This window comes from Bubalus kerabau, chromosome 17, assembly GCF_029407905.1.
Source record: "Bubalus kerabau isolate K-KA32 ecotype Philippines breed swamp buffalo chromosome 17, PCC_UOA_SB_1v2, whole genome shotgun sequence".
NCBI lineage: Eukaryota > Metazoa > Chordata > Mammalia > Artiodactyla > Bovidae > Bubalus > Bubalus kerabau.
The window spans coordinates 49,937,144-49,963,559 of record NC_073640.1 but is presented as its reverse complement, the minus strand read 5'-3'; the positions used below and the strand labels follow the sequence as shown (position 1 = coordinate 49,963,559).

Here is a 26,416-nt window from a genome sequence, read left to right as displayed (position 1 = left end):
TGCTGTGCAAGAGCTTTCTCTAATGGTGGCGAGCAGGGGCTACTCTTCGTTGTGATGCATGGGCTTCTCATTGCGGTGGCTTCTTTTTGTTGTGGAGCACAGGTTCTGAGCAAATGGATTTCAGCAGTCATGGCTCGAGGGCTCTTTAGAGCACAGGCTCTGTGGCATGTGGGATCTTCCCAGACTAGGGATGGAACCCTTGTCCCCTGCATTGGCAGGCAGATTCTTTTTTTTTTTTTGGCAGGCAGATTCTTAACCATTGAATTATCAGGAAGTCCCAGATTAAAATGACTTAAAACATCAAGGCCCTGGCTGGGGGGACCCATTTTCCCTCCCACCTCCTCTCCTACCATCTCCTTGAGCCCACTCCATTCCAGTCTCCTGGCTTCATTGCTATTCCTTTCATCCTCACATCTCAGCCTGCCATGGGGCCTTTGCACTAGCAATTCTCTCTGCCTCGATACTTGCCCAATTGTCCACACTGCCTGTCCCCTCTATCAAGCCTCTGCTCCAATGTCACCTAAGAAAGGCCTTTAACCAGCACAGTGACTGTGAGATCCCTCCGTTTACCTGCAGTTACACAGTTATCGTATTAATTCCTATCTTTTGCTCTCTAGGTGAATGCACGATGCTCTGCTTGTCGCTTGCTTGTTCCTTGCTCTACTCCTAATGTGTAGAACAGTGATGAGAGATGGGACCAGGAATTCCTGGGGGCTGGGAAGACTTTTCAACTGCATAATTAGTTCAGTGTTTACCGGGGCAACAGAGGGCCACGTCCTCAGGCTGAAGGGCCTGGCTCTACCACCAGGCAAGCCTGGGTTTGAGTCTCAGCTCCGTGGGGCCCTAGGCATGACCCTGGATATCTCTCTGAACCTGTTTCTGGAGAGCCATGATCACATTAGAGCCCGGAGGAACTCACAGGCAAGTGGGGGTTCGGGCCCCACAGAACACGGGATAGGACTGGGCTTCAGGGGAGGGCCCTGCTCCTGCTGCGCTTCCTTTTTGTAGACTCAGGACAGTGAGGGCTTTTGTGGTCCCAGTAGTGTCTTCTCAGCAGATACACCATGTGGCTAGATGCCTGTTGCCTGGGGAGGCTGGTCCCAGAGCTCGAAGCCCATGGGATGTTGGAGCTGGACATAGTCCTGCTGGTGAAGGAATTACTGGCTCCAGCAGCTGGGTGGCCTGAGCTGGATTGTCCAGCAGCTGAGCCTGTTTGTTCTTCCTCACTTTCCCCTGCTGCAAATGGGAACAAAAGCCTTGAGCTCATAGGATCCAGCGTGGGCGTGGCCCAGAGGCCGTGAGAGTGTTGTGGGGATACGTGAATTGGTGGCCAGCGTCTGGCACACGGTGGTCATAGTGGCTCCAGTGGGTTCTTGGGCATTGGGAAGAAGGGCTGGCCCCCTCCCTAGGGGCCAGCAGCTCAGTGGGCTGGGGACAGGCGACATCAGAGCCAGGTGCTGGGGTCATCACTCCTGCAGTGCCCAAACGGTTCTGTGTGCCCCACGGCTGGTGAGTTCCCTGGGCTGTCCTCCTCCCCTCTCTCCCCACATCCGTCTGAATGGGGCTTTGTGGATGCGCCAGGACAGGCACCAGGCGCCACTTCTGCAAGCTGTCTGTTTATTTGCTTAAAATACCTATTTCCTCAGAAGCACAGGGCTGCAGCGGAGAGGCTGCTGGCCCTCAGTCCCCACGCGCCTTCCTCCTCACGGCCTGCACCAGCAGCTCTGAGTAGTGTTCCAGCAGGGCACGCAAATCTGGGCTGGCCAGGGGGCACAGGGTAGGCGGGGAGGGGGCACCTGGGCTGGGCGGGGCCTGGACTGTGGCCACATCCATCCCCACCAGCCAGTCGCTGGCCTCTAACTGGCTGTGGATCCAGAGGAAAGTGGAGGCCAGCTCAGTTCGTGCCTGCCGCTGTTCGGCGTTCACCTCATCACTGGAGACCATCTGCAAGGGGCGCCCACCTTGTTAGGGGCCACCTGGGCCAGGCAGTGCCAGGGAGCCCCTCAGCCCTTTCCCCTGACCCTGGGGCTTGGCTCACCAGGTGGTAAAGGTCCAGGGCTTCCTGGAAGGCGGCCTGCAGTCTGTGCACAACAGTGCCCACGTTGCTCAGCTCCAGGGGGTCTGGGGGCAGGAAGCTGGTTGGCGCCCTGGGGTCCTCCCAGTGTCCAGGGCAGTCCTGGACTGGACTGGGCACTTCTGGGGGTGCAAGGGAGGAAATGAGAAAGACACTTTTACTCTCCAGCTGATCTGAAGAGGCCAGGGTGGCTGGGCCGATCCCAACTGTTGTCCCCTTTCCTGGGACACTTTCCTCAATCCCCAGGGCTCCTTTACCAACCCTCCTGCAGGTCTCTGCTCAAATGCCATCTTCTCCCTGAAACCTTTTCTCATCATTCACCATCCATCAGCCACCTGTCACTCCCTAAACCCTTTCTTTCTCTTCCTTCTCTCCATAGCGCACCTTGCTTCATGGTACACTTAACCCTTTCCTTACAGATTTAGTCTGGTCAGGGAGTGGGGCACAGTTCTTGAGGTGCTAACCTACTGCGTTTCCCCTTTGTTTGCCTGGCAAAGTAATAAAGCTACTCTTTCCCTCTCCTCCATTAAAAAAAAAAATTTAGACAGGGTATCTCCCCCCAGTTAAGGTGTTATTTTCTGTAGTCTCATTTACCACCAGCTCCCATGGATTGGGAAGATCTCCTGGAGAAGGGAACGGCAACCCACTCCAGTATTCTTGCCTTGAGAATTACATGGACAGAGAAGCCTTGCAGGCATCGGTCCATGGGGTTGCAAAGAGTTGGACATGACTGAAGTGACTTAGCACACCCATGTCCCCAGGGCCCAGAACAAAGCCCAATATATACAAGTAATCACTAAATATGTAAGGAAATCAATGAATAAATGGCACAGCGCCTGTAGCCTTTGGAGCTGAGCTAGCTGTTACATGGGATGAGCTTAGGGGACAAGCCTTCATCCTAAGGATGGTACTCACCAGGGGTGGGCTCCCGGAGAGAGGCGATGCTGCCAAGGACCCTAGGCCTGGCCTCTGGGAGCGGGGGACTGTTGGGGAGGACAGGGGTATCGAGGCGCACAGGGGCCAGGAACCTTGGGAGAAAGGCGGACTTGTGGAGCCTAGAGGCGATCCCATCTGCAGGGCTGTGGGCTGGGAAACCATCTGTCGTAACAGTGACAAAGCGCTCAGTATCCACAGGCTCCTGGGACCAGACACACGTGGTGGGAGGCTCCAGTTGGGGTGGGGGCAGCAAGAGCCTGTCACAGATGCTCGACAGGCTGAGTTTCAGGCTGGCACGGGCCTCATGGTTGCCCCGGGAGGGCAGGGCAGGTTCTCGGCCCTCGCTGTCAGAACTGTGTGTCACTGTGGTGGTGACAGCCTGAAGCTCCTTGCTCAGGGAGGCCAGCTCCTCCAGGGAAATGCTGCGGGACATCTTGGCATGGGAACTGGCAGTGGCCTCCATGTGGGAGCAGGTGGTGGGGGTGTGGAGAACCTGAGCCAGGCCTGCAGCGGGTAGGGCCGTGGGTGCTGGTGGCTTCTTGTCTGTGGGCAGTGCAGAGGAGGAGGGGATGCAGGGCGCCAGGCCCGTGAGGCAGGGGGCTGGAAAGGAAGCAGGTGGCTTGCTCTCACAGCCCAGCTCAGGGCTGACAGACAGGGCCCCCCACCCAGCGTGGTTGCATGGTCCGAGCGGCCCCTGGCCAGCCCCACCATGGCTCAGTGAGCCACCCAGGGCTTTCCACCGGGAGACGGGGACACTCACACAGTGGGGACCACACCTCCAGCGTCTCCTCAGCCTTTCCTCCAGGGACGACCTGTAAACACGGCCCTGCAGTGAGGACAAGGCCTCCCGGCCCCCAAGCCCCGTGTCTCGAGGGAGGTGGCCCCAGTACTCACGTTGGTCCTGACTGGGGAGGTGGAGCCAGCACCCGCTGTTGGGGGCTCGCCCTGGAGGTCCGTGAGTCTGACCTCCGAGGACTTCACGAGGTGCCGGGGCAGTCGGGAAGGGAAGGCGTGGGGAAACCTGTCAGGTAAACAGGTGGCAGTGGCTGCCCTGAGGGTGGCAGGGGCACACAGCCCCGCCCTGCAGGGAGACGGAGAGCGGGTGGGAGGTCACTGGTCACCCGCTCCTACCTGGATGTCTTCTGAAGGCGGGAGAGGAACTGGGCTGAGATGCTCAGTCGGGGGTTGAAGAAGTCATCCTCGGTCTCAGGGGCTTTCAGGTCTCTCAGGGATCCGAGGAAGAGCTCTAGGGCAAGATGCCAAGGGAGCCCTCAGAAACCCTCCAGCCAGCCAGCCCTGGGCCCAGGCAGACCCCACAGACCAGCAGACAGATCCTCAGAGACCCTCAGCAACCGATAACACGGGGCTTCCCTGCTGGTCCAGGAAAAGATCCCACATGATGCAACTGAGACCCGATGCAGTCAAAAATAAAAAGCAGACAACACACACCTTGGGAGCAAATCGAGCTGGCAGAGGATACCGTGCTGCTCAGCCCCTAACTAAAAAGTAAAATGCACACCCTCCCACCACTCTCGCCAGCCCTGCCACGCAAAGCCACACCCTGGGGACGTCCACACTGAGCCCAGTCCTCGGTGCGCCCAGGCAGGTGTCAGAGAGGGGCAGGGCTTACCCTCAGGGTGGGCATCAGTAAGCGTCTCGAAGTGGTGGCGGAGGAACTTCTCTTGCTCAGGGGTCTGGGGCAGGGAGCTGTTGGATATGCCTGGCACCTCGGGCCGGGGCAACTCTCCTGCAGTCCCTGGGCATCCTGGGCAGAGGGTGTGGGCAGGAGAGAACTGTCAACACCGTGAGTCATGGAAGACGCCCTGAGAGAGCCGCCAGCCACTTAACAATGGAGGAAGCTGGACTCGCCCATCACACACCCTGTGGCCACCAGGCGGAGAGGGCGGGGCTAATGGCTCTGTCTTCTAGGGGAGGGAACTGGGGGTGCAGGACTGATGTATGGCCAGTGGTTATATGTTACAGCCATCACCCGGCAAGGCCCACGCACCGCCCTTTTCTGCATGTGGCCGCTGCTTACCTGGTATGGGGGGCATTGTGTCAAACTGAGGTTCTGGGTCTGGCTGTGGAGGGGAGGAATGGATGGTGGTGAAGCTGCACTCCAAGTCAGCCTCTGACTCCCCCGAGTCTGGAAGAGAGTGGGTGGGGTCAGGGGCCCAAAGCCGGGCCCTGACTGGGTGAGTCAGGTAAGGAGGCTACGGGTTTCCAGGCTTCAGTTCCCTCATCTGAAGAAGGGGGACCATAGGACCCATGCCCTATTTTATGGACCAGCAAGGCTACACTTCAAGAGAGATGCAGAGCTGGGCTCCCACTGGTGGGCAGCTGGGCTCCAGAAGGCTAGGGTGAAGGCAGCAGGGATGATGTCTGTCTCTATGACAGACTCTGAGCTTCAGGAAGACTGGGTCACAGTCACCATCAGTGCCCAGAAAGGGGTCTGGCCAGACGAAGAGATGACTGCAAGGTGTGCTGCTGGTGCCCACTCACCCTCAGGTGGACTCCGGTCCTTCGAGCTGATTGAGGAGACCGGGAGGAAGGGGTCCCCTTGCTGGTCTCCGCGTGCCTCCACTACCTCCTCCGCACAGTACTCACTGCATGCCGGGGGTGAGGGATGGGTGGGGAGAGGGGAAAATGACACAATGGTTAGGAAACACCTGGCCCCTACCCAGAAGCCCTGGGCATCTGCACCTGCTCCTGCTGGGAGCACAGCCTCGCCTCTCCTACCAGCACCAAAGGCGCCCTCCACGTACCCCTTCTTGGAACCAGGGAAGCAGGTTGCAGCCTCACCCCTCTGCCTCCCTCCCTCAGGCCCACTGAGAAAGCAGAGCGCGGTTCTTCCAGAGTGTGCCTACCAGTCGAGGCTTCCTCTCTCCAACTAAGGAACTCACCTGTCCATCCCTGTGACTGTCACCTCTGTCTCCAGGGGACAGGTGATGAGCTCGCTGGCCTCAGAAGATTCCTGCTGTGGGGGTGACAAGGAAGGGTGCCCGCAGCCATCCTCCTGGGGACTCTCGGACTGTGGGTGAGGACAGCGCAGCTCTCAGAGGCAGCCGTGAGCCCCAGGGCCCTTGTGAGCCGCAAGGTTTTCCACCCACACCGGTGGCGACGGGAAAGATGGCAGGCCTCGCTGTTGGATGCTCCCTGTGAGCCAAGGCCCAGGCGGGGCCGTCATGAGCTCACTTCCTGCTGCTCCTCCATTTCATCTGCCCCTTTACAGATAAGGAATAGGTATGGCTCCCCCCCTCCCCCCACCCCGTCTATTCACATGAAGCTCAAGATCAGGCAAACCAATCCATGGTGACAGAGGTCAGCATGCTGGTTACTTCACTGAGGGTACTGACTGCGCGGGCAGAGGGGTCGTCCTCCAAGATCAAGAGGCAGAAAATGCTCTACATACTTTGACTTAGGGGGTGGATACCTAAGTGTGTACACAGGTATTCAGCAAACTGTGGTTTTATGATCTGTGTACCTAACTGTACTTATATTATGCCACATAAGGAAACTTATGTTGTTGTTGTTAAGTTGCTAAGTCGGGTCTGATTCTTTGTGACCCCATGGACCGCAGCCCACCAGGCTCTTCTGTCCTTCACTGTCTCCTGGAGCTTGCTCAAACTCATGTCCGTTGAGTCAGTGATGCCATCTAACCATCTCTTCCTCTGCTGCCCCCATTTTCCTCCTGCCCTTAATCTTTCCCAGCATCAGGGTCTTTTCCAATGAGTTGGCTCTTTCTATCAGGTGGCCAAAGTACTGAAGCTTTAGCTGCAGGATCGGAAAACTTACATAAGAAAACTTATATCAAAAAAGAATTTTGTTTGGAAAATAAAAGAATAAGATCTAAAGATATGTTAGCACCTTTTTGGGCCCAGACTCTGTTTATGGCCCTGGATAACTGTAAAAGCCCTCTGAGGGCTTCTTTTTTTAATGACCATTTTTAACTTTTTTTTTTTTAATTATTTTTTGGTCTTGTCCCACAGCATGTGAGATCTTAGTTCCCTGATCAGGGATCAAACCTGTGCCCCCTGCTTTGGAAGTGTGGAGTCTTATTTTAAGATATTGATTTGTTTTTATTTATTTGGCTGTGCTGGGTCTTTGCTGCAGCGTGAGAGATCCTTAGTTCAACATGTGGAATTTAGTTCCCTGACCAGGGATTGAACCCTTATCCCTTGCATTGTGAGCTTGAAAGAAATCTTAGCCACTGGACCACCAGGGAAGTCCCTTGAAGCGTGGAGTCTTAACCACTGGACCGCCAGGAAAGTCCCTATGACCATTTTAAAAAATGACTTTTTGATATCTTTTTTCTTGGCCATCTTTTTTTTGTCTGTTTTGAAATGACTGTATTTTTGAAAACCAAAGACCAGAGAATCAAGCCTTGCTGCAAGTTACATAGCCAGGAGTGGGTAGGTCCAGGGCACCACCTGCTCAAATGCCCTCCACTCAGGTACAGGCCTGCCCTGGGGCCCAAGCTCTCACCCCCAGGGGAGCGCCTCCCTGACTCTTGGTCTGCTCTGGGACGTTTCCCTGTGCACCAGGCCCAGGGCTCATCCACCTGCTCACTGCTATCTCGTTACCCTCTCACATCCCTAGAGTGGCATCTCCCTGCTAAGTTGCTTCAGTCGTGTCTGACTCTTTGTAATCCTATGGACTGTAGCCCACCAGGCTCTTCTGTCCAAGGGATTCTCCAGGCAAGAATACCGGAGAGGATTGCCATGTCCTTCTCCTAGAGTGGGATGGTGAACCTTATTTTCAAAATGCATGCGCGCTGAGCCCCAGCTCCTCGACCGGCGGTCGTGGTGCGTGTGCTATGGGTGGGGCTGGGGCCAGCAGTCCATACCTCGCTCAGCAGGCCTGCCAGTCTCTGCGACTCCATCGCATCCAGGACGGAATCCTCCAGGCTCTCGGGCTTCATGGGGGTGAAGTAGCAGTCCAGGTCCCTGGCATCCAGGATGGTCTTAAGAGGCTCCTGGTCAGCCCGCTCTGCCCAGCGGCCATGCGGCTGGTAGCTGCGCTTGGCATGGAAGGCCGTGCTGTCTGCTGCGTCGTCATCTCCTAGCTGAGGGGACAAGGGGATGCTCAGGCAGCTGGCCAAGAGCTCACCAATTCCATTGAGGGTGAGGAACACTGCACAGACCCCTCTTCCAGCCTTGTGGCTTTAAATCTCACTCAGAAACAACTTGCAGGTATCTGTCTCCAGCAGAACCTTGTTATTATTATTATTTTTTTTTGCCATGTCATGTGGCTTGTGGGATTTTAGTTCCCTGACCAGGGATCGAAACTGCACCCCCTGCAGTGGTGACAGAGGAGTCTTAACCTAACCACTGGACTGCTCAGGAAGTCCCAGACCTACCTCTAAACTGCAGAAGTCCTCATGCAACTGCTCCACATCTCCACATAGATGTTTAGCAATCTTTCAAAGCAAACATGTTGAAGACACCTGACCCTTCCCCCTAAACCAACTCAACCTCAAGTCTTCCATCTCAGTGATTCTTCCCAGCTACTCAGGCCCCAAACCTTCAGGTCCTCCTTTGTTCCTCTTATTCTGTCCTCACACTTCACATTTCTGCAACTCTGCCACTCAAACACACCCAAGATATGTACACTTCTCTTCTCTGCCGCTTCCCTGATCCTGCTTACCACTGCCTCCTACTAAGACTTGCTTGGCAGACAGTGGAAGGGTGGGTGCTTGAGAACCTGGGTTCTGGAGCCAGCCTTCTAGGGTCAATCCCACCTTCTCTAATTCCTAGCTGTGTGACCCTGGGCAAGTTACTTAACCGCTTTGGGCCTCAGTTTCCTATCTGTGAAATAACAGGGGATATGAAAAGCCCAGACATCAATGTTGATTAAATAATACATATAAAAGACTCAACAGAACCTGAACAGAGCAAGTGTACTGTGAATAATTGTTATTGTTGTTTTAGTCGCTAAGTTGTATCTAACTCTTTGTGACCCCATGGACTGTAACCCACCAGGCTCTTCTGTCCATGGGATTTGCCAGGCAAGAATACTGGAGTAGGTTGCCATTTCCCTCTCCAGGGGATTTCCCGATCCAGGGATCAAACCTGTGTCTCCTGCTTTGGCAGGTGGATTCTTTACCACTGAGCCACCAGGATAGGCATGCAGTAAATACCTGTGGCATGAATGAAGAGCTGTCTAAACAGAGACTGAAACCATGATAAGGATTCTCCATGGAAAGTAAAGATATGAAGGGGGAAAAGGTACCTGTACTTTGTTAGCCTCTAAGTGTCCCGCTCCCCCGCAGACTCACCAGCCGCTTTGCCCAGAGCGGCAGCTTGCCGTTGGTCAGAAGGCACTGAGGATCTGAAGAGACACAGGACATCCATGAAAAGAGAATAAACAAGTCAAGAGACCACCGTGAACATAAAGAGGCGGCTCTCCAGAGACCACACAGGAAATGACACATCCAAAGATGGCTGGCCTCACTAGCTGTCGGGGAAATGCACATTTGTTTTAAAGATTTCTTTTTTGATGAGGACCATTTTTAAAGTCTTTACTGACTTTGTTAACAATATTGCTTCTGCTGTCTACATTCAGTTTCTTTTTGGATGTGAGGCACGTGGGATCTTAAGTCCCCAGCCAGGGATCGAATCCACATTCCCTGCCTTGGGAGGCGAAGTCTTCACCACTGGACCGCCAGGGAAGTCTCATGGGAAATGCAGATTTAAACAATGGGATATGTTTTCCCCATGCACACTAAATCGCTTCAGTGGTGTCCAATTTTTTGCGACCCTATGGACCATAGCTCCTCTGTCTGTGGGATTCTCCAGGCATGAATACTGGAGTGGGTTGCCATTTCCTCCTTCAGGCGATCTTCCTGACCCAGGGATTGAACCCGCATCTCTTACATCTCCTGCATTGGCAGGCAGGTTCTTTACCACTAGCTTAAGATTGACCAAAATTAAAAGGCTTCAAACTATCAAGTATTGGCAAAAGTATGAGGAAATAGCAGGCTTAATACTGACTGCTGGCTGGGGCAGTCACTGGATTTGGAGGGCCCTTGGGGTTATCTTTTAAAATAAGAAGTGTATTAATCCTGGGATCCAGCAGCACCTGTCCTTGAACTCTGTCCTAGAGAAACACCCTCACACATGGCCAAGGAGGTGGCATTGGGTGGGGGTGGGTAGTCAGCACAGCCTCGTTCACAACAGTGTAAAGTCAGAAAACACCCACATGGGGGAGAAGGCTCAAGAGGGGGTATATGTATACATATAGCTGATCCACGGTGTTGTACAGCAGAAATTAACATAATGTTGTAAAGTAATTATACTCCAATTAAAAAATAAAAGTAAATAAATAAAGCTAAAAAGAAAAAAGAAAATATCTCAGTGTCCCCCTGGAGCACAATCAGTGGCGATGCTACTGGTTAAGAGGGAGGCCTCTGCTTTGTAGTCAGTGAGATCATTTTGAGAGAAAAAAAGATAAAGAAGAATATCTGCAGTCTAATATAATTTATAGACATAGATGCTCCCTGTGTATATTAGGTATACTAATGTTCAGAAAAAGGCCTGAAAGGATCCACACCACCTTGGAAGAGACGTTGGACTGGATGTGAGGGTGGTGACAAAGAAAATGAACTTACTCTTTAGTTTTTTCCCCAGGTTGAATGCTACATGGCTGCTGCCTACCAATCAGCCATCCAGGGGGCCCCTGCCTGCTTCCTCCCTGTTGGCAGAGCCCACCAGCTTCACTAAGAGCACAGAGGCTAGCCACCATTCCCAACCTCTCTCACAGTTGGAGCTATCACGGCCAACATGACCGGCAAGAAGCCTACAGGGGCTTCTGGGAAAGAAGAAGCCCCATAAAGGCTATTCCAGGAGGGAATGTCCTCTTTGACCATGTCTCTGATGGCTGGAACTTCAGCAGCCATCTTGCAACATGAGGGCTGAAGCCAAAGCAATATGCAAGGAAGCAGGAATTCATGGAGGGCCTGGCCTCTCATAAACTCGCTGAGCCACTTCTCTCCCTTCTGCCTGAACAAGAGAATCTGGTTTGTCTTCTGGCTTACATCACCCTGTTTTTCCCCTGGGACAGCCCCTTACACTCACCCCTGGCCTCTGATCACATGGTTCAAGTGGAGCTGACTAAAGCCTCTGCCCTCAGCGATGACCACACGACTCAGGGCTGGCCAATCGCAGTGTCTGGATCAGAAACGGGTGGGTGACTTATAGCAGGAACATAAGTCATGAGCAGAGGACTCCAAACTGTTGGGGAAGAGGTGCTTTCTTCTCTAGTGTTATAACCTTGAGCTGCAAGGGATACTCTGCCCCTTTAACAGGGAGAGTCTGCCTGACAGCAAAGTCAACACAGAGGAAAGCAGAGCCAAGAGATGGAGAAACATCTGTTTCTTTAACGTCACCTGACTACCAGGATCCAGTTATGCATGAACCCATACTCTCAAAGTTTCCATTACAGGAACCAATAAATCCTCTTTCTAAATTAAGCCAGTGAGAGTCTAGTTGCTATGACCCTGAAGGAGTCCTGACTGATGTGATTATTGAGTTTCAATATGTGTCAGGCTGTGAAAGTAGTGGCCAAAACCCAGCAATGATCCCTCTGCTGAGAGTTCAAAATAGGGCCCCTTTCCCAACCTGGATCCAAGCTCTCCTTGGATGGGGTCTTCAGCAGCTCTTCAGATTCACATTCTTCCTCCAGCTCATCCTCCGTCTGCTCTCCAGGGCTCAGGGAACAAATCTCACTAGGCACGGATGCATGTATCTCCTGCCTGAAGACAAGAAAAAGGATGGCAGGAGAGAAACACAGGTTAATGGGGTGGGAGAGGGGACCTACCTAGGGCTGGGTCCATAAGAACACACTCTTGGCTTCTGGTCAACACGGGGCTGGGAGATCTCACCTGCTACAACCCCTCTGCTAGAAACATACTGTCACAATAAATGACACGTAACAAAGGCTGGCCTGGAGAAGGAAATGGCAACCCACTCCAGTATTCTTGCCAGGAAAATTCCATGGACAGAGGAGACTGGCCGGTTACAGTCCATGGGGTCACAAAAGAGTTGGACATGACTTAGCAACTAAAAACAACAAAAGTTGGGCTCAAAAAATAAGACACACTCTTCAAGGCCCACAGCAATGGAACAGAAAGCAAAGCAGATGGTAGGGCGTAAGTCCTGAGCTGCTGGCTTCTGTTCCAGAAAGCAGGGTTAGCAATGAGATTTTAGTTTCAAGGGCCAAAGAGCTGTCCACTCCCTTGGTGCCTAGATCTGCATCACCTCAAGATGACTGCAGAAAATGAGGCCATGTCAGGCCTGGTTCCCAAGGGGGAGGCAACGGCAAAGCCTCAAGACAGAGAGAGAGGACTTCCCAGGTGGTCCGGTGATTAAGAATCCACCTGCCAATGCAGGGGACAGGGGTTCTAGGCTGGGAAGATCCCCCATGCTGTGGGGCAACTAAGCCTGTGCACCACCGACTACTGGAGCCCACGCACCTAGAGCCTGTGCTCTGCAACAGAGGTGCCACTGCAATGAGAAGCCGTGTGTACCTCAAGGGAGAGCAGCCCCAGTTGAAAGCCCATGTGCAACAATGAAGACCCAGGGCAGCCAAAAATAAATAAATGAAAAAAAAAAAAGAGAGAGAGAGAGAGAGACAGGGACAGCTCCAGGAACAGAAGAAAATTTAAAACCTCCCACTCCAAGTGAAACTTCCAAACCAAAATCCCAAATCAAAGACCAGAATAGGAATTCACTCCAAATAAAACTGGTCTTGGAACTTAAAGACTTAAGAAATAGGTTTAGGAAACTCAGGGATGTAAGTGAAAGAACAACTTCCATTTAAAGATTAAGAAGACATCCCTGCTCCCCTGGACCCTCCCCTGACCTCCTCCCTCTGCACCGAGGGCTGGGTCGGGGGCCTCCTCTAGTCCCCACAGCCCCCCGAGGGCTCCTCACCAAGTGCTCACAGGCTTTCCTAGCACTTGCGCTTTTACACTGCAAAGCCTTTCTCACGTGTGTTACTGTAACTTTGTGTTCAAAGTCCACTTCCCAAAGAATACATGCAAAAATACAGCTGATTCACTTCCACTGTATAGCAGAAACTAAAGCAACATGGTCAAACAACTATACCCCAATAAATGAAAACAAAAACCAAAACCCCACAAAGTTCATCTGCTCTTCAAGGCCCTGAGGGCACAAGGGGCAGGGTCTGGGTCCGGGCCCTGCCTGTGTCTGCAGCCTCACTCCCTACGGAGGCCGGGGCAAGAAGACAGCCCTCTGGTGAATGGATAGGAGGCTGCCAGGACCTGGGGTGGCCGCTCCACTTCCCGTCCTTCGTGTTCTGCTGCTGCTCCCGGTGGTCGATCTCCAGCAAGTGCTGCTTCATGCAGTTGGTGATCTCAGGGCCCAGGTGCCAGATGAAGACACAGCTGCAGAGGCCAAGGAGAGATGTGGAAGGAGGAGGAACGGTGAATACAGAAGTCATCCGACCCTGGAGCCACCTGCGTCACCATAGCCAAGACCCTACTCCCTGGCCTGGAAAATAGCTCCCATCAGCTCAGTGCAGGTCTACACCCTGGTGGGGTCCAGGGCCCCCTAGTAAACCAAGGCTGCTCTGAAGACCTCAAACACGGAAGACAGCCATGAGGGAGGGTAGTAAATCGAACAGTGACAAAAGGGACGCCCTAGGACACCAACCAGGTGCTAAGGAACTGACATATGTCATCTCATTTGACTCTCACCTATGATTCTCAAGGCAGATGGGGTCATCTCTCTCTTTTTTTAGCCCCACCATGCAACATGCAGGATATTAGTTCTCTGAATAGGGATTGAACCCCCTGCCCCCTGCCATGGAAGCTTGAAGTCTTAACCACTGGACCACCAGGGAAGTCTCGGGCTCATCTCTCTTTTACAGAGGTTCAGAAAGGGGAAATGCCCTGCCTCACGGTCACAATTAAGTGGCAGGTCTAGATTTGAACTCAGGGCTTGGCACACTGTCTGGCGAGAGTAAGCTGGCATGCTTTGAGTTCCAGCTGTGGGCACCGGGCTCTAGTGTCTGAGCCCTGGCTCTCCCCATAGGCTAGGTCTCACCCACTCCCAGAGGGAGGCCATGCCGGGCAGCTTCCAGGCCTTTCCCACCTGTCTCCGGACACGGTGATCAAGTGACGGCAATCATAGGTGAACTTCATGCCAGTGACAATTTCTGCAAGTAGAGCAGAGAAGCTGTTTTGGTCTTTTTCATTTATTTATTTGACTGCACCGGGTCTTAGCTGCAGCATGTGGGATCTTTAATCTTCATTGTGGGATCTAGCTCCCCAACCAGGGACCGAACCCAGGCCCTCAGCATTGGGAATAGGGAGTCTTAACTACTGGACCACCAAGGAAGTCCTGCACTGGCCTTCTGAGCTAGAAGGCTGGGTGAGGGCAGGTGGGAAGGGGTCCCAAGCAGAGAGGCACACCCACCTGAATGGCCAAACATCTTGGCAACACACTCGCCTGAGTAGAAGTCAATCACTGAGATGCTTTTGTCAGAGCAGCTGGTGGCCAGGAAGGTGCCGGAGGGGTCCACGTGGACCTGCCGAGAAGAGCGCCCACGTGACACTGGGGTGGCCTCCGTCTTCCCAGAGGCTGGGGTCTCAATATCACAGCCCCACTGACCAAGGACCCCCTTGTGCTGGGCGCTAGGTACGTGGACTCATCCCAAGTTAGCCTCACGACACACCCATGGTAGGTAGAAGCTCCTGTCCCCAATTCACAGGTAAAGAAATTAACAACCATCACAATGGTACTAATGGCGGCCAGGCCCTGTGCTAAGTACTGTATGTATGTGGATTTATTTCCCCCACAGACTCCTGTGAAAGAGGCTTAAAAAAATTTTTTTTTAAATCCTAATTAAAGTTGTTACAATACTGCTTCTGTTTTATGTTTTGGTTTTTTGGCCATGAGACATGTAGGATCTTAGCTCTCTAACCAGGGATTGAACCTGCCCCCCTGCACTGGAAGGCGAAGTCTTAGCTTTTGGACCTCCAGAGAGGTTCCTCTAGAGGCTATTTTTATTTGCATTTTAGAGATGCTGAAACAGGATTGAGAGGAGATGACATTTGCCCAAGGTCACAGACAGCCCGAGGCAGAACTTTAAGAGGATCTGACTCTGGAGCGTTTTAACAACTCCCCTAGTCCAGAGACTCTCATCCTGGATAACACAGGCAGGGGGGAAAATTTGAAGAGGGACCCCAGACCTCTCTGATTCTTCCACCACACTCTGCTGCCACTCAGATGGAAACTACTTAAATGTCCTTGCTTGGGGAAAGTGAAAGAAAGTGGCTCAGTTGTGTATGACTCTTTACAATCCCATGGACTACAGAGTCCGTGGTATTCTCCAGGCCAGAACACTGGAGTGGGTAGCCGTTTCCTTCTCCAGGGGATCTTCCCAACCCAGGGATCAAACCCAGGTCTCCCGCATTGCAGGAGGATTCTTTACCAGCTGAGCCACCAGGGAAGACCAAGAATACTGGAGTGGGTAGCCTATCCCTTCTCTAACGGATCTTCCCAACCTAGGAATCAAAACAGGGTCTTCTGTACTGCAGGCAGATTATTTACCAGCTGAGCTACCAGGGACGCCCCCACTTGGGGAAGGGTTCAGTAAATAAATGTAGAGCTGCTGGGGCCACTCCTGGCTCCCAAGCATCCTTAGTCAGCCAGGCCCGAGTGGATGCTGGCCAGCATGTGATCCATTGATCCCATGCCCAGGAGGACCCATATATCAGATGGCTCAACAGGGCAGGAAACAGACAGGGGTGTGTGCGTGTCTGGGTGTGGTTTCAGCCAGGGCCCCAGTTCCTCACCTTCAGCAGGGACCCGTCATCACCCTGGGAGCCCTTGTAGCACTTCTTCTGCTTCCCGTTCATGGTGTTGTAGACTCTGGAAGGTGAGGGCAGGAGTGGCTACCATGGCCCCACCCACACTCCTTCTTGTTCCAACCTTACCTGCTGCCCTCCTCTCCCTGGGAAGCCCCCAGTACCTCTTTTCCTCCACTGCCTAGATTGAAACCTTGTATCAGGGAATGGGACCCTGTCTCAGGCTGAGGTCATGGAGGTTATGTCTGGCACCCAATTTGAATAAGCAAATGTAGGAGATGGAGAATCTCTTTGGACATGCTCATTCCTCCATATCCTTCCCAGTCTAAGCTCAGATATCCCTTCCTGTGAGCCCTGCTTGAGCCCCAGGTGGGATGGATGTCCTCCGAAGCCTCTGGGCTCTCCTCATCCCAGCCCTGACCACTGCACGCTGTCACTATCTGTCTGTCCTCGCCTGCACTCCACGGAGGCAGGGCTGGGGACTCCCTCTCTCTTCCCCGCACTCTCATACTCAAGAAACGAGGTTTATGAGCCATGTCAGCACCTCTTGATTACCCCACGCAGGCTCCTGAGAGCCAGGGAACCCACTGTTGACCTGGAGACAAGGCCTGGGTGAGCCCAGCTCCTAAGAAACACCCACTGGGTCCCTCCACTCCACCCAGCTTCTCAGGGAGTGATGGGCGGGGAAGAAAACTCATGAGAAGACAGACCCACAAAAGCCCTGCCCAGAGACAAGCCGAGCCCAGGCCGACCGAGCGGCCCAGGGCAGCTCCTCACCTCACGTTGCGGTCCTGGCAGGCCACGGCCACGTACTTCTGGGTAATGTCGATGTCCATGTCATACAAAGTAGTCTTCTCAGCCACGTGGTGGGTACGGACAAAGTGCAGTCCATCCGAGGCCTGGCAGGGCAGATGGGGTTTTCAGAGGACACCCCCGAGGAGCCCCCACATCCAGCCCCCAAGGAGGCCACCCTACTCTACCCGTTGGGCACTGCGGAAGTAGATGCTCTTGTCGGCGCCACAGCTGATCATCTGGATGTCTCTGTTGCCTGGAGGAGGAGGCCGTCATGAGGTAGGGCTGGGCCCCTCTGAGCCCAACTAGGGCTAGGGATCCTAGCTCGGGAACCCTACCATAAGGGAACTCTGCTGGGCATCACAGAGGGCTTCCTGGAGGTGGTGACAGGAGTGCTGGCAGGTGGGAGGACTCTGTAAGCTGTGAGCCATGTGCGTGAAGGGGTACGAACAGTGCCGTGGGCAAGGCAGGCCCTGCAGAGCAAGAGCATACAGGGAAACAGGCCAGGGGCACCTGGAAGTGCATACAGGAAGCAGGGATACCAGGCTTAATCTGGGATTCGGAAAAGTGACTCAGGCCACAGAGTGGAGACGTGACTGAAGCAGGCAGCAAGAGGAGACAGGCAGGCTGCTGGGAGGCTCATGCCATCAAGAACAATCAGAGGGACTTCCCCGCTGGTCCAGTGGATAAGAATCTGCCTGCCAATGCAGGGGACATGGGTTTGACCCCTGGTCCGGGAAGATTTCACATGCAACTAAGCCCGTGCGCCTCAACTAGTGATGCCCGTGCACGCTAGAGCCCGTGCTCCGCACCAAGGAAAGCCACCACAGTAAGAAGGCTGCGTGCCACAAGGGAGAGGAGCCACCCACTGGTGCAACTAGAGAAAGCCTGCACAGCAATGAAGACCCAGCTCAGCCACAAATAATAATATAAAAAAGAATGATCAGAATGTCCGTACAGGGACTCCCTTGGCAGTCCAGTGGTTAGGACTCCACATTTCCACTGCAGGGGGCTTGGGTTCAGTCCCTGGTCAGGGAACTAAGATCTCACAAGCCGCGTGGCACAGCCAAAAAAGAAAAAAAATCCACACAGATCCCAGGCCAGGCCCTATGCCACTTGAGCCTCCCCCTCCTGACTGTCACCAGCCACATTTTTGCAAATGTGAACCCCCAGGGGCTCAGAGTCACACAGTCCTTGTTCCAGGGTGCAGAGAGTCAGGACCAGGCCAGGGCTGATCCAGGCATCCTCTGGTTATTAAACACTGTGCTCGGAAGCCAAGCTTTCTCTCCGAGCCTCAGCTTCCTGTCTGTTCAATGAACCAATATCAGCCACTGCCCCGTGGAGTGGCATTGAAGCCCCTGGGACAGTGGCTGCCACCTGGTAGGTACTATCGATGTTCTTGCTTTTAGGCTTCTCTCTTTATAGAAGAGGAATAATCAGAGCACAAGTACCTCACAGAGTTGTAGTGATGATGAAAAGATAGAATGAATATAAAACATGTAGAGCCTTGGTACAATGGATGCTGCTCCTTCGTGACAGGACATTTGCACGCTCCCAGGCCTGACACTACAAGCTAAGATGTTACTCAAGTGGGAGTCACTGGTCCTAGAAGGGAGAGAGCCCTGTGTGTGGGAGGGACCCAGAGAGGGCCTGCAAGTTACTGGTAATGTTTTGTTTCCTAACCTGGGGTGGAGACTCCATGTGTTCTAACCTGAGGTGGAGACTCCACGTGTTTAGCAAGATTAGGACCAGGATCAATCAGAACAGTCTCTAGCTAAAAACAAGGGGTGTGTCTAGTTCAGGTCTACCGACTGTGAACTTTGATGTGGATATTCATTGTATTATGCTGTAAACTATTCACAGATTTTCTTTTCACTTTTTGGAATATATGATTCAAAGAAAAGAGTTCAAAGACTGACATTCTTTAGCTGGGTAGCTTCAGACAGTTTCCATTGGCTGGTGCCCAGTTATACAAATCATCAACGTTTCAAGCACAATGCCCAGGTGAGCCAGCTCAGCCAGAGCAGGGCTCACAGGAGCTGGGTTTAGGATGCCCATCCTTTCACACCACCTGGGGCTTTAACAGAGGTCCACACTGTCAGAAGGACCGACTCGTGGGTCACCCTCTTGGCCAGTCATCACCTCTCCTGGATCTAGACCATTCATTAAAGCTAAGGTCACTTCTGGGCACAGCCCAAGATTTACTGATCTATTCTACCTACCTCTCCCCTGTGGAATGGGGTGGTCTAAACAGTTTTTTAAGGCTGTCTGAGAAAGTTGAGCTGATCAGCATTTATTAGGTCCTTACAAAGAGATGCAGGTTTGATCCCTGGGTCAGGAAGATCCCCTGGAATAGGAAATGGCAACACACTCCAGTATACTTGCCTGGAAAATTCCAGGGACAGAGGAGCCTGGCAGGTTATAGTCCATGGGGTCGCAAAGAGTTGGACATGACTACGTGACTGTGCATACACACACACACACACACACACACACACCACAACACAGCAAACAGTGTTAACCTGTTTTTGCTCAGCTCCCAACCACCTTAGACAGAGACAGGGCAGAAAGTGGGGAAGACCAAGGGATACATTCTCAGCCACAAGATTCTATGTACAAAACTCTTCCTAGTCAAGAACATGGAGCACAGGGATGTATTCTCTCCATAAATGGATTCTTCTTGAATATAGTTTTGAATACGTTCTTGGGTTCTGATCATTTAAACTCCTACAAGGGCCTGCTTCACCTCCTCTTGGCCAGGGATCTCCAAACTGAATCTTTCCAGTCTTGGAGGGATCCCTTCAATTGCCTGTTTGAGTGACGGCTTTGAAGTTAGACAGCCTTCTGCAAAATACTGGCTGTGTGACTCTGGCTGTCAAGTGGGGTAACTGCTGGGACAGCACAAGGGTCATCACCCAGCACGGAATTAGCCTCCAGTAATTTCGCTGTCACCCATTTTTCTGCCAAGGTCCCCAGCACCCATCCCATCCTGGACTGGCATTCTGACTTCCTTTTGGGGCACTCGCCTAATGCCAGTTCTCCTGGATCAGAGGTGGAGGTGGGTGGGAGCTGGAGAAACAGGAGTCAGACCCAGCCTAAGAGGATACTCCAAAGCTCTGGCACAGATAACTATCCTGGAAAGGGGTGGCACCTCAAGTCAGCACCAGGAAAGTCAGCTCTCAATTTCTGCCAAAGTGACAGGAAGAGGGGAAGTGTCTTTCCAGCAGTATAGGAATGACTGAGACCCTGCCCACCCAAGAGAGGCACAGCCGACAGAGGGAGACAGTATGGATAACTTTAAAAAATTCAACCTTTGGGGGACTTCCCTCGTGGTCCAGTGGTTAAGACTCTGTGCTCCCAATACAAGGGGCCCAGGTTCAATCCCTGGTCTGGGAACTAGATCCCACACTAAGAGTTCTCATGCCACAACTAAAGATCCTGAATGCTGCAACGAAGATGGAAGATCTTGAGTACCACAACTAAGACCCAGCACAGCCAACTAAATAAATGATAAATTAAAAAAAACATTCAACCTTTGGATCCAGCCGGGCTTGAATCCGATGTTGCTGCTCCCTTTTTTCTCTAAGCTGAAGGGGACTCTGCTGTTACGTGCAGCCAAAGGAGCCCACTGAAGGAGGTGCAGGATGTAGAAGGCAGGGACTTACCAGTGAACTTGATGGCTGTGATGGATGAGGAGTGGTCATCCAAGGTCTGCTCCAGGTTGTAGTTCTTCTCCACGTTCAGCACGTGGATCAGTCGGTCCCGACTGGCCGAGGCAAGTAAAGTCAGCCCTGTGGGTGAGAGGGAGGTCCTGGGTTCCCGGGGACCCGCTTGATGGCTTGGCCTCTCAGCCAGCAGTGTGACCAAGCTTTCCTGGCCTTGAGGAAGGGGATCTCTGGTTTCTTAACTGCAGCCAACTTGCCCCAGACCCTGGCATTCTACATCCTTCGCCACCGGGTTGTGCAGGATGAATCTTGATGTACACATGGACACTCCTCCACCTGTGTCCACACCAGACACTTCAGCAAAGCCCAGCATGCCTTCCTACCCAGTCCAGCTACTGGCAGCCACAGGAGGTCCTGCCAACTTCTCAACCTCTCCAAAACTCCACCCACCCCCTCACTCTCTGCACTCTGGTTGCATGAGCCTCACGTAGGCCCTACTGACCATCTGCTGCCACCCTGCCTTCAGACATTGGACCTTTGTGCTGGCCCCCTCAAATGGTGCCTACCCTGGGCACCTGCTAGGTCTAAGGCCTGACACATGATCTGAGGTGGAGGGGAGCTCAGGAGAGGTGTACTGGATGAAAAGAAATGCAGAGGAAATTTGGCAGAACAGAGTATGGGAGAAGGAAGGAGAAAAGAAGAGCATGGGAAAGAATATTAACCTCATTCAGTATATAACTTCACCAACATTATATTCCTGCCAAAAGGGTATCATCAGAATCAAAACATGAGGGTAACAAACAAATCCAAATGGAAGGAAATTCTATAAGATGACCGGTCTGTACTCTGCAGAAAGACAAAGTCATAAAGAGAAACTAGATAAGGCTGTAGAAATAAGCCTCAAGTCAGCACCAGAACAAAGGTGACAAAAGAGCCACGACAACTAAAGGGTGAACCTGGACTGGAAAGACAAAGGCGCTGCAAAAGACGACACTGGGAAAACTGGCAAAATGGGAATGAGAACTCAAGATACAGACTGCTCTGGTGAGTCAGTGGTTAAGAATCTGCCTTCCAATGCAGGGAACAAGGGTTCGATTCTTTCCAATGCAGGGAACAAGGGTCGAGGAGCTAAGATCCTACATGCCTTGAGCGCCACAACTGGAGAAGCAACTAGAGAAACCAGTGCTCTGCAGCAAAGACCAAGCACAGCTAAAAGAAAAAAAAAGCCCAAGAGAGATGACGGATTTGATAAGATGTGCATTGGGTAAGCGCACTGTGGTCAGGTAAATAGAGGTTCCCATTGCTAGGAAATGCTCACAGAAGCATTTCAGAGTGAAAGGACAGCATGCCTTCCTCTCAAGTAGTTTTAACTTCCTCTCAAGTGGTTTAGTGAAAGAAAAAAAACAGGGCTTCCCTGGTGGCTCAGTGGTAAAGAACCTGGCTGCCAATGCAAGAGACACGGGCTCGATCCTTGGTCTGAGGAGATCCTGCATGCTATGGAGCAACTAACCCCGTGCACTGCAACTTCTGTGCCCTTGCTCCAGAGCTTGGGAGCCGTGACTACTGAGCCCACGTGCCACAACTACTGAAGTCCACACACCCGAGAGCCCGTGCTCTGAAACAAGGGAAGCCACTGCAACGAGAAGCCCATGTACCGCAACGAGAGAATAGCCCCCTTCACCAAAACTAGAGAAAAGCTCAAGCAGCAATGAAGACCCAGCACAACCAAAAGTAAATAAATAAAATTATTTTTTTTAAAGAAAACAATTATATACATGGTATTATTTTATTATGAATGTGTATATACACATACATGCACAAATCGAGAGAAAAGGAAAGAGGGGAAGCAGATAATGTCATATGTATATTCACAGGGTCAGATAGGATTTAAAGAAAATACCTGGGGAGTTGTGAAGAATCTACAGGTGTTCATGATGATATTCTTGTAAATTTTCTATAAGCATCAAATTTTTTCAAAAGAATATGTCTGACTACTGATCTATCTTTTCCAGCAGAGAAGGAGCTCATCCATCCATTTACTCATTAACCTTGACCTCTTTAGCCTGAGCACTGTTTGGGGTGCTGGGGACCAAGGTAAGCAGGTCAAGTCCTGCCTGCTGGGTCTTGCTTTCAGGAGTCCCAGCCACCCTGATCCCAGGGCCTGGCAACAGGAACTCTTATTAAATGCAGGAGCCCTGGCTGTCATTCACAGTCCCACCAGACACCAACTACCCCTCCCGGTGGCTCTGCCAGGCAGGCCGTGCCCCCCCATAGGCTCACCTGTCTCTGGCTTAGAGTACTCCAGGCACAGCACCTCAGCATCGTGGGCCTCCACCTTGACCAGCTCGTCCATGAAGTGCAGCTCGTGGATCCTGGGAGACACACACTGCCTGCTGTACCCTGTCCACCGCCCCCAGCCCTCAGCCCCAGGTGCTCTGCTACTAGAAAAGGTCAGAGCAGCCATGTGGGGGACACAGAGAATATCCTGCCCTGGCCAACTAGACTACAGGTGCCTGACCATTCTCGGCACCCAGAAAGCTCCCAAGCCTGGGAGCACCTCAGCAGGCACCCCGCCCCCTGTGGTTCCATGGGTTAACATCTAGGATGGTCCCTCGGGGAACAAGGGTTAGGGGAGGGCTATTATCAGAGGTGATCACTGGAGGTGGGGCAGGGGTCAGAGGTCATACTCAAAGACAGGCCCTATGGGTGGGAACATTTTTGTTGTTTGTTTTGCTTTTGATTTTTGGCCACGCTGTGTGGCTTGTGGAATCTTAGTTACCTGACCAGGGATCAAACCTGGGCCTTTGGCAGTGAGAGCACGGAGTCCAAACCACTGGACTGCCATGGAAGTCCCAGGTGGGAACATTTAAAATATATATATTTATTAATTTCGGTGTGCCTGGTCTTACTTGTGGCACACGAACTGTTAGCCGTAGATGTAGGATCCCGTTCCCTGACTAGGGACGAAACCCAAGTCCCCTGCATTGGAAGAGCAGAGTCTTAGCCACCTGCCCACCAGAGAAGTTCCCCAGGTGGGACCATTTGATTCTAATTTTTTTGGCCACACCCCAGGGCTTGCAGGATCGTAGTTCCCTGACCAGGGATTGAACCCAGGCCCTTGGCAGTGAAAGCCTGGTCCTAACCACTGGACTGCCAGGGAACTCCCTCTCATTCTTAAAGGGCCTCAAATCCAGACTTTCCGCATATTCTTGCCAAATGAAATCAGACAACAGGTCATCCATGACTGAAGTAAGACATGGTCATCCCAGCTCCTCCATCCTCCACCTGTGTGATCGCAGCCTGGCCACTCGGACCCTCTTTCCTCAGCAAATCCATCTGAAAGTGGTGCGAATAACAGCACTGACACCAGAGGGTGGCTGAGAGGATTAAATCATTCGATACCATGGTGCTCAGGCCAGCGGCAGCCTGGAGGAGACCGTGATGCCCCTGTTAGCTCTCCTTACTGTTTTCCACCATTCACACCAGGATGCTGTCAACCGGAGCAGCTCCCTGACCTGTTTGGTTTGCCTCATCAGTGACTGACACCAAAACAGCTGCCAACATTTAAAAACCATAGAATTTCATAGAAAAAAATCTGCACAGAAAGTTTTTTTCTGTTGTTCTTGGATGACGGGAATATGTGACAACGTGGGGCCTGTCTGCTGGTGCTGTGTGGCGGCTGCCCCTTCATGGGGCACATGGTCTCCAGCGCCCCTGGTCCTCCCATCCCGCCAGAGACCCGGCACCCAGGCTGTCACCGCTGTACCCTTTCACGCTACACCTGATCCCTATGACAGGGCTCGTATTCCGTCAGCACCTACTGGGCCTGTCACATCCCGAAAAACCTCTGCAGGGTGGTAAACAGCCTGAGCCCTCAGATGTCCATCCTCCGGCCCCTCTCCTAGCACCCCAGCTCCAGCTGGCATCTTCTCTGAGGGTTCAACAGTGGTACCATGGGGCCAAGATGGTGTCACCCTGCCCTGGAGTCATGCAAATGTGCCTGTCCCCTGAGCAGGCAAAGTTCACATGGCCCAGTCCCTAGGTAGCTACTCTGATACACTGGGAGCCAGCCCTTCTGGAAGCCCCTTCTCAACTTATGTTCCCAGGGCAGGCTGGCTACCAGACTGCTACCCACACTCCCTCATTCCCAACGGGCAGCTGGAGGTGCCAAGGCCAGGGCTCCTCCCCACTGCCCTGAGCACCTGAGCCCGAGCTGGGAGACACCGCCAGGGCCCACTTGCCTCAGATTTCCACTTCGGTCGCCTGAAGCCAAGTGTTGGCCATCAGGACTGACCTGCATGACTCGAACACCAGCTTTCACGTCCACGGGCATCGCATTCTCGCTCCCCCGGTCTGGGAAGTGTGACATGTCCTGCAGGTGCTGGATGTCGTTCTCCACATACACGACCTTCAGCAGGGTCTGCAGAGAGGAAAAGGCTGAGGTCAGTGCTATGAGTGGCTCTGAAGCACTGCTGCCATTGTGTCTCCTTACAGCCAGTCTCCCAATCTTGATTAGCGAGAGAACTCCAATTCTGACTTGGAAGCTTCATCACTCAGAATAATTACTATGCCTCCCAGACTCCTTTGCATCTAGATGAAGTTGTGTGAATAAATTCTGGTCAATGAGATGTAAAGCAAGTGAAAACTCTTTTTCCTTCCTACTGTCCAGGTGCCTGGAACTTGGATGTGACGACTGGTGCTCCAGTAGCCATCTTGGGTCATGAGGACAAGGGCCACTCCTTCAAAATGGATGGTTCTTAGGTCTCTAAGTGCTTCCTAAAGCTGCCAAAACAGCCTGGACTTGTTACTGCTAGGCTATTTTTATGAGCCAGAAAATCAAACATTTACCTCTTGTTTGGGCTTTTTCTATTGTGTATAACCAAATACAACACATATATCACAGGTGCAGAAGAGAAGATGGTTGGGGGAGAAGAGGTGCTAGTGAGGCTAGTAGGAAAGGAGCACTTGCTTTACATATCCTGTATTAAGGGCCTCTTTTGTTCCAGTAACACTGACCTCTTTTGGGTTTTCCAACTCACCAAGCTCTTTCCTATCTCAAGGCCTTTGTCCCTTGGTGTAGAACACTCTCCCTTCCCCTCTTTACGCTGCCCAGTCCTCCCATCTAAGTTATCTCTTCCTCTAGAGGCTGCCCGTAGTGCCACAGATAGAATCAGATGACTATTCATGTATCCTACTCATACCTCACAACTTTCTTTCTCAGTACTTATTATGCTTGGAAGTATATCATAGTGTGTGTTACTGGCTCATTGTCTGCCTCCTCCACTAGACTGGAGGTGCTATGAGAGAAGAATGTGTCTTAGTCATTGATGTGTCCCCAGCATGCAACACAGCACCTAGCACTGACCTTGGTAGTAACTGCAGAATCAATGAATGTATGATTTAGGCCTTAGCTCCCCAGAGAAGCTCTCTCACTGACCTAGAAACACCCAACATTTCTCCAGCAAACTGTTTTCTCCCCAGCCTCTCATCATGCCAGCACCCCATCCTAGTCATTGCTAGACAGGGTACACCTCTGCCTGGTTTGGCCCATCACATGCTCCCCAGGAGGGTTCTAGCCCAAGACTTGGGGAACAATTTCTTCTTTGTTGAGTATATTGGATTGCCTGGAGTAGCTGTGTTCACATACACTTAAGAGAGTAGGAGCTGACTCAAAGGAAAGCAAAGAGGAAAGACCATGCCACTTAGAGAGGGAGAGAAAGAAAACTGAGAGAGGAGCCAGAAAGTGACCTGCCTTGGTTCCTGGTTCCTGCCCCTAGTGAAGTTGAACACCCAGGTTCCATAAAACTCTTTCCTGCCCTCATATTTAGCTTCAAGTAGGCCTTTGTTCCTCCTAACAGACAGATCACAATGAAGCCACTCACATTACTGAAGATGTTCTTCTGCCATTGAGAGTCAGGGTTGCTGTCCATGTTCCAGAAGCGGATGGTATTGTCTGAGGAACAAGTCAGAAAAGATCCTGATGGTAGACAAGCTCTCTGATCTTCAAACTCAGGATACACCTACAGTCCCCAGAGAACAAGGCAAAGGGCGATTCAGTACAACCACTTTGATGACAACACTGTGACCTACTATTGGATTTTTGTGAAAAATAGTAAG

At 52.3% G+C, this 26,416-nt stretch overlaps 1 protein-coding gene across 1 annotated transcript in view; it reads right to left on the bottom strand.

Annotated features, from left to right (window-relative positions):
* Positions 1 to 1,600: 1,600 nt before the first annotated feature.
* WDR62 (WD repeat domain 62) overlaps positions 1,601 to 26,416 on the bottom strand; it is a 47,416-nt gene continuing 22,600 nt past the window's right edge. The window contains exons 10-32 of the mRNA XM_055551865.1: positions 26,182 to 26,319; positions 24,541 to 24,719; positions 22,580 to 22,671; positions 20,300 to 20,425; positions 16,823 to 16,890; positions 16,620 to 16,741; positions 15,831 to 15,906; positions 14,449 to 14,560; positions 14,125 to 14,188; positions 13,293 to 13,415; positions 11,629 to 11,762; positions 9,288 to 9,340; positions 7,857 to 8,075; positions 5,914 to 6,041; positions 5,513 to 5,616; positions 5,049 to 5,156; positions 4,641 to 4,775; positions 4,142 to 4,256; positions 3,905 to 4,031; positions 3,771 to 3,822; positions 2,990 to 3,610; positions 2,039 to 2,196; positions 1,601 to 1,944 (exon numbers count right to left, since the gene is read on the bottom strand). Coding sequence (XP_055407840.1) covers positions 1,681 to 1,944; positions 2,039 to 2,196; positions 2,990 to 3,610; positions 3,771 to 3,822; positions 3,905 to 4,031; positions 4,142 to 4,256; positions 4,641 to 4,775; positions 5,049 to 5,156; positions 5,513 to 5,616; positions 5,914 to 6,041; positions 7,857 to 8,075; positions 9,288 to 9,340; positions 11,629 to 11,762; positions 13,293 to 13,415; positions 14,125 to 14,188; positions 14,449 to 14,560; positions 15,831 to 15,906; positions 16,620 to 16,741; positions 16,823 to 16,890; positions 20,300 to 20,425; positions 22,580 to 22,671; positions 24,541 to 24,719; positions 26,182 to 26,319 — 3,318 coding nt within the window. The 3' untranslated portion in view covers positions 1,601 to 1,680. The remainder of the gene's footprint in view (positions 1,945 to 2,038; positions 2,197 to 2,989; positions 3,611 to 3,770; positions 3,823 to 3,904; positions 4,032 to 4,141; positions 4,257 to 4,640; positions 4,776 to 5,048; positions 5,157 to 5,512; positions 5,617 to 5,913; positions 6,042 to 7,856; positions 8,076 to 9,287; positions 9,341 to 11,628; positions 11,763 to 13,292; positions 13,416 to 14,124; positions 14,189 to 14,448; positions 14,561 to 15,830; positions 15,907 to 16,619; positions 16,742 to 16,822; positions 16,891 to 20,299; positions 20,426 to 22,579; positions 22,672 to 24,540; positions 24,720 to 26,181; positions 26,320 to 26,416) is intronic.